The 10,355-nt window shown below is 35.1% G+C and overlaps 1 protein-coding gene across 4 annotated transcripts in view; it reads left to right on the forward strand.

The window, feature by feature from the left end:
- Positions 1–10,155, forward strand: part of PHKB (phosphorylase kinase regulatory subunit beta) — a 56,058-nt gene extending 45,903 nt beyond the window's left edge. For 3 of the 4 annotated variants that reach the window (XM_026036538.1, XM_026036540.1, XM_026036541.1), the window contains 7 exons: positions 535–625; positions 1,715–1,917; positions 3,975–4,109; positions 5,180–5,309; positions 5,710–5,817; positions 7,170–7,310; positions 9,289–10,155. In XM_026036538.1, coding sequence (XP_025892323.1) covers positions 535–625; positions 1,715–1,917; positions 3,975–4,109; positions 5,180–5,309; positions 5,710–5,817; positions 7,170–7,310; positions 9,289–9,426 — 946 coding nt within the window. In that variant the 3' untranslated portion in view covers positions 9,427–10,155. The remainder of the gene's footprint in view (positions 1–534; positions 626–1,714; positions 1,918–3,974; positions 4,110–5,179; positions 5,310–5,709; positions 5,818–7,169; positions 7,311–9,288) is intronic. The other variant, XM_026036539.1, reaches the window with a different exon arrangement.
- The last annotated feature ends 200 nt before the right edge of the window (positions 10,156–10,355 follow it).

Here is a 10,355-nt window from a genome sequence, read left to right on the forward strand (position 1 = left end):
GTTAAAAACAATTATTTTTTAAAACATTACCATTTCTTCATTTATCCATCTGTTTTTGAAAGTTATCGCTAGTTTTAAAACTACCAGTTTACATGATTCTCTTTATTTTGTACGTGTGAATCATTAACTTAATTAACTTGATGTGGAAAAAACAAAACAAAGCCTTAGTGTTATTTTTTTAATTTTATCAAAGGTATCTTGCAAAATGATATGTCACAAAACAAGAGCTGATATCTTTGACTTGTCTGTTCTTCAGATGATGCCAAAAAAGAGAACAAGAAGCTTTTTTTAATGAAGTTTATAGTTTAATGACTTCTATCTAAATTTACTTTTAATCTATTAATCTATATTTTGACTACAGACTAATGAAAATCCTGAGAATATTTTATGAAATCTGACCTGAAGTCCACATTATAGATAATGTATGCATTTTAAAGTTAATTTGGTGATTTCTTAATGTGGTTCAAAATTATGTATGAATTCATTAAACTAGCTTTTGATATGTAGTGGGACTGCTCTGTTTTCTGCCCTCAGGTCTGTTGTGCGCTTCGCAGCAAGTCTTTTAGGTAAACTAGTGGACAGCCTTGCACCATCTATTACTAATGTTTTAGTTCAGGGCAAGCAGGTAAGTTTTGACTTTCCAGAAATGTATTAAGGAATGATAATAGAGAAAATAAAGGCTTTCAAAATGAAAGAGCCTATTATTTTTTGTTGCTTCTTTTAAGAAATACAGCATAGTTTAAAAATCCTTATTGAGAAAGAGAAAAGTAAGACATTCTAGGCAGTACTTATGTATGCTGAGAGCTAATTAATTTACTTTTATTGTGTAATATTAAGCCATATTAAACAGACAGTGCAGTGAACAAACTTGGTAAGAAGGGGCAAGGGGCATGTTTTGGGTAAATCCTTAATTCCTCTCCTGCCCCCTCCCCCCACACTTTCTTTAAAGAAAGGAGATGGATTCAAATAGTAAAGCTTAGCTTTTAAGGATCTGTTACTGAACACACAGCCACACTCTCTGTAATTGAACACAATAAGACAGATGGGTGCCAAGTGATTTTTTCACAAAGAACAACCCATGAAGCAAAAGTCTTTCAAAATTCTAGTTTTCTGCCCCAGAGTTTCATCCTCTGCATTTCTTCCTTTCATAAGGGGGCCTTTTAAAAATTAAGCTTATGAAGAGCTGTCTCCAAGCAACAGTACTCAATTATTATATATTTTTTATAGTGTAGCAAGTGTATGTGTATGTTTATCTATATGCAATGCTATTAGGTCAGCTCCGTCCTTACCTTACTCCAGACCGAGCTCTGACTGTGTGCTTCTGGCACTGCACAGCTGCAGGGAAAGTTGCATGTGCATGCAGCATGACTGCTGGTCTTCGGTTTTTTGTTTTTTTTTTTTTTCTTTTTCCTTTCCATGTTTTTAATCTAACTTGCTTTCATCAATTCCTTTATCTCTCTATAAGATAACTCAGTAGATGGGAAGAATTCAAATTGCTGTGTATCACTATCAGTCTGTGTATGACTATCAATAGATAAAAAATAGATTAGAATCTTTTAAGATTTCTTCTAACAGTATTAACAATCAGAAGTCACTGAAAGAAGATTACGTTTGTATTGTGAAATTTTAGCCAGAGTTCATTAAGCATAATTTCTGAATTATTTATGCCTTTTTTCCTGTCCAAGTCTTCTGAGTTTTTTCTAACATACTGCAGGTGACACTTGGAGCTTTTGGCCAAGAAGAAGAAGTTATTTCCAATCCCTTGTCCCCAGCAGTGATTAAGAACATCATCTATGAAAAGTGTAATTTGCAAGATGAAAGAGAAGCTGTAGTTCAGCAGGAACTTGTCATACATATTGGCTGGATCATCTCAAACTCACCGGAACTTTTCAGTGGAATGCTGAAGATACGGGTTGGGTCAGTAAAAGATCAACTTTTGTTCTTATTACTTGTATTGCAACAGAAATTAATGTGCATCAACTGAGATTGCAGCTTGTTCCACTGCAATAATGGTTTATATAAGATGACTCAACAAACTTTGCATACTTCGTCTTTTTTTAGTAAGCATGCTTAAAATTATTGTGCCAAAACTCAATACACAAGTAAACTAACAGTGAATCTGGAGGAAGGGCAATCTAACAGTAGTCTGAAGCTTCTTCATAGCAAACAAAGCTATATGTTTTTTTTTTTCTTAAGTTCAAGCCATATCATGTTAAGCTTAAAAACAGAAGCAGTGTAGTGGGGTCTCACAGCTACACTTGGTGAAGAGCGAGCATGTAGCTCCCCAGCTTCTGTGTCCTGCCAGCAGCTAAGGGGCAGAAGGCTCTGCCTTGCTCACCTATCAGCCATGGGGGCAGTGACTTTGTCACAGACTGCGTAGCTCTACATTACCCACAGTGAGCAAGTCTGTCAGTGGTGTAATGAGTTGGAGTGTTCTGTTAGATGAAAATTGGTCTCAAACTCATAGCTGGAGCAATGAAGTATACACTCAAGCACACTGAGAGGTTCCCTCATGGTAACAGATATGCTGCATGAAAAACAATTTGATTTACTGACTTGTTATTGATTTGTTTTCAGGCTTTCCTGTCTGAAATAGATGAAGATCCTGACAGGCCTGTTACTGTAAAGGCCTCCAATCAGCTGGTTCTGTATTCCCCGCCTAGCTGTCAGAGTTCAGTGGGAGGTCCAGGTCTCATTTGCTACATCAACTCATACAAGCCACAGCAAACAAAAAATACTAGTGCACGACTTACACACTGATTTGGTTGAATCATCAATGAAAAACAAACCTTTTCTTGAACCAAAAATTTATTTTTGTAAAAACATACTGTTTACACAGTAACATAAATATATAAAACTTTATGTAATGTAGCATTCCCACTAATAGTCTCCTATATCTGGCAACTTTTGTTGAATGGTCCTAGAAGTCTCCAGTGTACAGCAAGGTTGAATCAAGTATGCCTGCTGTCTTAGAAGCCTGTCAAGTTACTTAGAGTATTTCAGAACTAAAAACCACAATTCAAAAAAAATCTTTATAGGCTAAATGATCAAATATCTGTGAAACCTAGCTATACTGGTGATGTGAAATAAGTATATGTCACCTATAAAGTATTCCTACCTGACTTGCATTTCCTCTCCAGAAAATGGAATAAGGCTTTTTGACAAATGGTGATGAAGTATAGTATGATTGGCAGTTTGAAGATGCAAGTTAGTTAGGCATTACTGTGCAAAGGGAAAAGAAACTTAATTGGACTGAGGCAGTACAGATGTTACAGAGAATAAGCTACATGTTCAATTATTCAAATTTTCTAGATGTGTATATATATATTATTTCATCTTTGAAATTATATTAGAGGTTGCACTCTTTCTATATTATGTACAGAAGTTTCCCTTCCATAATTTGCTGTTCTTTGGCAAGAAAATCTTCAGTTTCCATAGTTTTTAATCAAATCTTTTCAAAATGGAATAGCGAGTGCATTATTCTTTTTTTTTTAAAGTGATAATTGCAGAAAGGAATTTCAAAGGCTAAAATTATAAGTAAAGAGTGAAGTCCTTTAAAATGTAGAATCATTTAATTTGTATAGCTTTTAAGCTCATCAGTAAAACACATGTACTATCAGAGCATAATAGTATGAATTTTAACATCAAAAGGCAGCTGAATGTTTGTTGTAATGAATGTGAGAAATGCAAAGGAATATGTGCTCAGTTATAGCTTCCCTTTGAACAGTGTGTGTACTTCACAACCTGTTTCCTAGAAACTACACAGCATTACTTTCAATTTATATAATAATTTAAATGCTAAATCCATAATAGAGTAAGAACAGGAATATTTGTTTGAATGTGATGCATCACCTGTCTGCCAGGTGATACACAAGCAAGCTCACGAGCAATTCTCAAAAGATATTTTACTAGGCCTCCTTCTGATTGTAGGAGACTGTTTTTAACTAATGAATGTTTTCCTCCTTTTACTTCAGATGGATCATCCATGCTATGAAGTATGAATTACAAATTCGTGCTGGGGACATGCCACCCAAAGACTTATACCAGATGTCCCCTAGTGAAGTGAAGCAGCTTCTGCTGGATATTCTTCAACCACAGCAGCAGGGGAGGTAATGAGAGGAATGGGTTTGTGGTACCTTTTGTCATTCATAATAGACTGTTCATGTAATCTGCCTTTCTGAAATACTCTGTATACATCTTAAATAACTAGGTATCTGTGATCAGTAGTATCCATACCATCTATTTTATCTATAATTATCTTATCAATAATATCAGTAACATAAATAATAATGCTCTTATTTAAAGGAGAGGTAGTTGAGATGTCCTACTTCATTCTTGCAGCTATGTCCAGATTTTTTTTTTTTTTTGACATTGCAGTTAACTTTTCACCTTTATCCTACCTACACTACCTTAATTGTAGTAAGGTAGTGCTACAATGTACGTAGTAACTACAATGTATTGACAGGAATGCAAAGTGTCAGGTTTCTAGATATAGGGAAATGAGCCAAAAATTACCCAACTTCAGCAATTTGCACTAGTAAGAAGAGTTCATCTGCCATTCAATGCCTGCTTTCTTCGAGTTTATTATATCATTTAAATACAGTTTTTTTTTCCAGAGTACTAAAGACATACTAAGCTTAACCTGGTATTTAAAGTGAAGAGTATGTGTTTCTAATCCACTACATTGTATTTTGTAGATGCAGTTTCTCTGAATTACAATTGTATAAGTGTGTGTGTGTGTGTGTGTGTATATATAACCAATCATTTTCAATATTGTAGTATGACAGTATCTAAAATATTAGTGAATAAAAACCACTCCTTTTTGCAAGGTGTTCAAAATTTTGTCATAGATACCAAACAAATTGTGTTACTACATATGCAAGAGACTTTGACTTTATCCAAGTATTAGTTTATGGTGACTTATGGTGACAGTTAATTCTTCTATTAACATCTAGATATAGATGTTAGCATGTTAGCATTAGCACCTAGATGTTAGTAGAACATCTAACATACTAACATCAACATCCTGAGCATCTTGATTTTGTTCTCCTCAAAGCTTAAGTTATTAATACTGCATATGCATCACTGACAGATACTTGTCACTGCTTGCCTTGCTGGCTTACACCACAAATCACTGCCTTTTCTTTTCCTTCAAGCTTGCCATTTTCTTTGTCCACAGAAGCTGGCTGAACAGGCGTCAGATAGACGGTTCTCTCAATCGAACTCCTGCTGGATTCTACGACAGGGTCTGGCAGATCTTGGAGAGGACTCCTAATGGTTTAATAGTAGCAGGAAATTTTTTACCACAGGTAAAACATGCAGAGATGTACAGTTATTTCTATTCTCCATAATTTGTGATAAATTATTTTTCTGTTAAGATCCATAATATGCCTTTCAGCTTATTAAGTTCCTTTCTTGATACTTATTAATTACTTTTTGTTTTCTATTTAGTTCTGTGTTAAATACACTTGTAACAGAATGGAGGTCACTTATTCCTATCGAAACATAGTTGTAAAAGTGTAAGACGAGAAGGCAATCTACATGGCATGGAGTTCAGACCTGTGCTATCACAAACTCTGAAATGTGCTTTCTTTTTGATCCTACAGTGGTTATATTTTTTAGTTGTATATTATTTATTCAAAAAGTGAATAAGGCTCTGTCTGATATAACACAAGTTGTTTCTCAGCAAGAGTATTATTTGTTTTCCAGCAACCAACATTATCAGATATGACGATGTATGAAATGAATTTTTCCCTTCTAGTTGAAGATATGTTGCAAAGCATCGACCAGCCAGAATACAGACAAATTATTGTGGAGGTTTGTGGCTTACAGTGAGGGAAATTTTGTAAGAAGTATGACTTTAATGTAGCTTAAGAAAGTAACTGAGGCTCAAACAGAGAAAAGTAATAGTATTTAGTGTATTACCACTTGTTTCAGTGCTTTCTTCACAGATTCTATTTGGTGGTGCAGGTTTCTGTTAAACTGCTCAGAGCACACATTTAGGTGTTTGAAGTTCCTGTCCCTTAGCTGGTAGGTCAAATATTAATGACAGTGCAAATGCAAATTATTTGATAGCAGGGGTGAAAGCGAGTAAAAAGATGAATTCCAAAATCACTTTCCACAGAGGCCCTAGCCCATGCCTCTTCCTAACACTTTTTTATGCGTAAAGACATAAGTCAGTTTGCCCTGTGACAGATTCTCCTTTCCCATTTTGCTGACACTGTGTAACAGTGCTTTCCCATTTTGCTGACACTGTGTAACACATCCCTTTGTGTTACTGAACCAAGTAACTTTCGGTCTCCCTAAGCTCCAATATCTACTAGCAAAACAAGCTAATTAGAGCACCCTGCTTGAACTCCTTTCCCACCCCTCATCTGATATAGCTTTCTGAAGAAATCAAAACCATCTGTACCCTCAGAAACCAATAACTGTGCTCCCAGTTATTGCATTCATTATTGGTTCCAAAGGACCTGTCCCTGGTGTCTGTGATTCTTCCCTCACAGCGAGATGAATTCAAAACCATCTCAACTCTGGCTAATAGCTAATGGCTGTGCTGCCTGCTGGAATAGGTTGCTTTTGCTAAGAGTAATCAAAGATGACCAATACGGACTCTGCTACCTGTTTCTAGTCACTATAAGAAGTCTCTTATGATGTTCATCTTCCTATTTTAAAACTATTATAGGTAAAAGTTCTAAATTCCCTTAAGTGGAAATTCTTGGGTCTACTCAGTTTACTTTTTGTAAACTAAGATACTAGTTTTATAAGCTTAGTTCAGCACTTGCTCCTTTCCCCCTTTTAGGTGTGCAACTAGTGTTTGTGCACAGTGTGCACTGTTTGTGCACAGTTGTGCACAGTGTTTGTGTGATAGAGAATGAAAACTGGGCAATAACTTCCTGACTCCCCACAAAATTATTGTTAATGTCATTGGTTACTTGCTCATGATCCTTAGATAGGCAGATCTTAGAAACTGTAATCTTTCATTATAGCCTGCTTTTTCAGTGATTCTTTTATCTGTACACTAATACCAGTGCCATTACTAAACTGCATCCTGCTTAAATGAAATATATGAAGCTATTCACTGTGCTTTTTATTTAACTTAAATTTTAACAAACCAACTTCAAGGTTTTACAGTCTCTTCCCCCCCCGCCCCCTTTCTTCTCCCCTTCTAGTTGTTGATGGTTATATCGATTATTTTGGAGAGAAACCCTGAGTTAGCTTTCCATGATAAAGTGGACTTGGACAAAGTGGTAAAAGATGCATTTAATGAATTTCAGAGAGACCAGAACAGGGCAAAGGCAGCTGAAATACAAGTGAGTAAAATACAACTGTTTTACAGAATTTACCATTCTTGAAAGTGTTTCTAATTGTTAATTCTGTGAAGTTCAGAAATAAAAGCTAATTGATAGTTCAGAAGGGAACACAAATCACTAACAAGTATACCTACGAGCTGCGTAACAAGAAGACAATAAGCAGACAATAAGCAAAGGTAGAACATTCGAAGTTGTGAATTCATACCAGTTTGGTTAGGTGACCACTCACAGTATTACCTGGCTCTAAAATGAGTGCCTGGATAAAGCTGAGATAGCTTGAATATTTGTTAAAAACACGAGGCGTTGATTGCAGGAGGAGAAAGAAATAGTGCAGAGTTGAGAATGCTGAACACTTTAAAAAAAAAAAAAAAAAAGGCTTAAGGAAGTGTGAAATTAGGACCTTAAGCACAAAGATATTCAAAAAAAGCAAGCAAAAAAACTCCTGCAAACAGTACTTCCTATAGGAACTTTAAATGCAATCTTGACAGTATTCTGAGCTTTTTTTTTTTTTTTTGTGTACTAGAATTGTATTACTGACCTAGACAGCTTTTATTCTCTGATGTTTAAAAACAAAATAAAGCCAGCTCTGATTAAGCAGCTTCTAAGATTTACCTCACTATATAAGATTTTGAGTTTTGTTCTTCAAAAACCTGTAAGTATTCTCAGTTTCAATGCCTTAAAGCTCTGGAAATCTGCAATAAAACCATGTTTTAGATGGCTGAAGTAGGAAATAAGGATAAAGCTGTTGGACAAGTCCTTCTACTACTGAGGAGGATCTTACTGGCACAGTCTGGAAGTACACTGTGCACAATATTCAGGGACAGCAATGCTACCTCTGAATAATGTATCAATTCATAAAGTTTATTCTATGACTACAATCTATTAGGTTAGGGATAACAGCATACTATACTAATATGCAACAGTACTTCTAGTCAAATTCAGCTCATTTGTAAGATGGATGTGCTGCTCAAGTACACTCACATAGAATGGTTCAGGTGGGAAGGGACCTCTAGAGATCTTGCCACTACTTTTTGGTAAAGGGATTTGAAAGAAATGCAGATTTCCCTAGCAACCTAGCCCTAGCAACACACCACTGTATGGAAATTCTGTTTTTTAAAAGGATACAACTTTTCTACAAGTTGTGACTCTTTTGGCCTGCCCATTTTAGAGAATAATAATTCTGTAGTTGCTGCCATAGCAGAAATAAATACATCATCCACACACTGGCTATTAAATAAATGCCAATATGCACAGTATATGCCAGGTAGCTATAAACTGAAACCAAGAAAACAAAAAACAAACACCCCCCACTCAGATCCATTTTTTAAGTGGTGAGGTTCCCTCAACGTAAGTGATAGGTTTTTATTTTTTGCAAGACCAGCTTTTACAAAAGGAAAGGCTTTCTTTGATGACATTTGTTAGGCAATGATGTTTTCTTAAGTGTTCCTGTGGTGATTTTGTTCCTCTGCTTCATAAAAGCAGCAACTACTACATGTGAATGAATACAAACAGTTCTACAAAAATGCAGTACATAAATATTACTTTAAATCCTACCTAGGATGATACTTCGTGTCTTTTAGAGAGGAATCCAAATTTAGTTTTGTATGTATGTCTAAATGTTGTACTGAAGGACCTGCCCATAAAATAATGGTAGTACAGTAAGTTACCATGCAGCAATCACCTATCTGCACATTCCAAAAGAGCACTTGTTCTTTCTCAACTAATACATTTTACAAATATTAAGATATCCATGGAAAACTCAGTAAAGGAATATGTGTGATGTTTTATTATTCTCATTTTCATGCATGTTTGGATAAATATATTCTCAAGCTTTCTGAAAATCAAGCAGAAGTACCCCACACTTTTAGAGTGTGATTAATGCATTTGTATTTTTAACTTACTGTAATTTAGCTCCAGTGAACCTCTGTCTGCCTTATGTAATCAATGCTAATGAAACATTTTTTTTTTTCTCCTATAGGATGACATGACGGCATTTTACAACACTCACCCATTAGGAAAGAGGGGAACATGCAGTTACTTGAGTAAGGCTGTGATTGACATATTGCTGGAAGGGGAAATGAAACCAAACCAGGATGATCCATGTATCATTAGCTAAAGCTTGAAACACTGCACAAAAATTGTTGCTTTGAGTTTTTTTTTTTTCTTTAGAGTATTTTGCATGCAATACTAAGATCCTGTTTTGATGGCCTATACCCTGGCCTACTAATACAAATGCATACCATCCTTACTGAAAGGAGTGCCATTAAAAATACTAAGTGCCAACCTAAGGTTTTTTTTTTCCCCTATGATACTCATACAACATGCAGTTAATATGGTCTTATTTGATTAAATTGAATAGAATTGTATTTATGATCGTAAATTACGCACTTAGCATTCCCTAGTAATTCAGAGACAAAGGAAGTACAAGATACCTCTATTTATTTGTAATTAGAAAAATATTACTGTTAATTCTAAATGAAATTCAGAAATTATCTTAAAGGTCTATAATTAAGAGTGTGCAAGTCTGAAACCTAGACTGTTTTTTGGGTTTGCCCTCTAGAGATAAAACATAGGTGAACGTTTAAAAAAAAAGGTTACTCCTAAAGTATTTTCTGTAACAGTGCCATTGATAGCACGCAGAGCTGTTTTGGTTCTAGTTTGCCAGTGTCTAACTTGCTATGTGAGTTTCACACTCACAGAATGACTTTAGCTCTAGCAATAAATATCACTGCAATGCAAATTTTTAATGCAAATTTACAAGATGACAAAGGAAACATATGGTAACAAGATGATAATGTGTGAAAAAAAGGGGGGAGAAGCAAGCTATATTTAAAGTTAACATCAAGGCAATGAAGAAAAAATGTATTCAATAAGTTATCAATGCATGAAAGAATTCAAGATACATTTATTTATCATCCAAATGTATGAAAGCCATATATGCTAAATGCTTTATTTTGGTAAAGAAAATTAAAAGCAAATGCTTGTAAAAACTGTCAATAAAAATGCTTTTAGAGTTATATCCTAAGGCTCTCACTGACGTTATGG

This window comes from Nothoprocta perdicaria, unplaced genomic scaffold (genome assembly GCF_003342845.1).
Source record: "Nothoprocta perdicaria isolate Ctin4 unplaced genomic scaffold, notPer1 scaffold_18, whole genome shotgun sequence".
NCBI classification, from domain to species: Eukaryota; Metazoa; Chordata; class Aves; order Tinamiformes; family Tinamidae; genus Nothoprocta; species Nothoprocta perdicaria.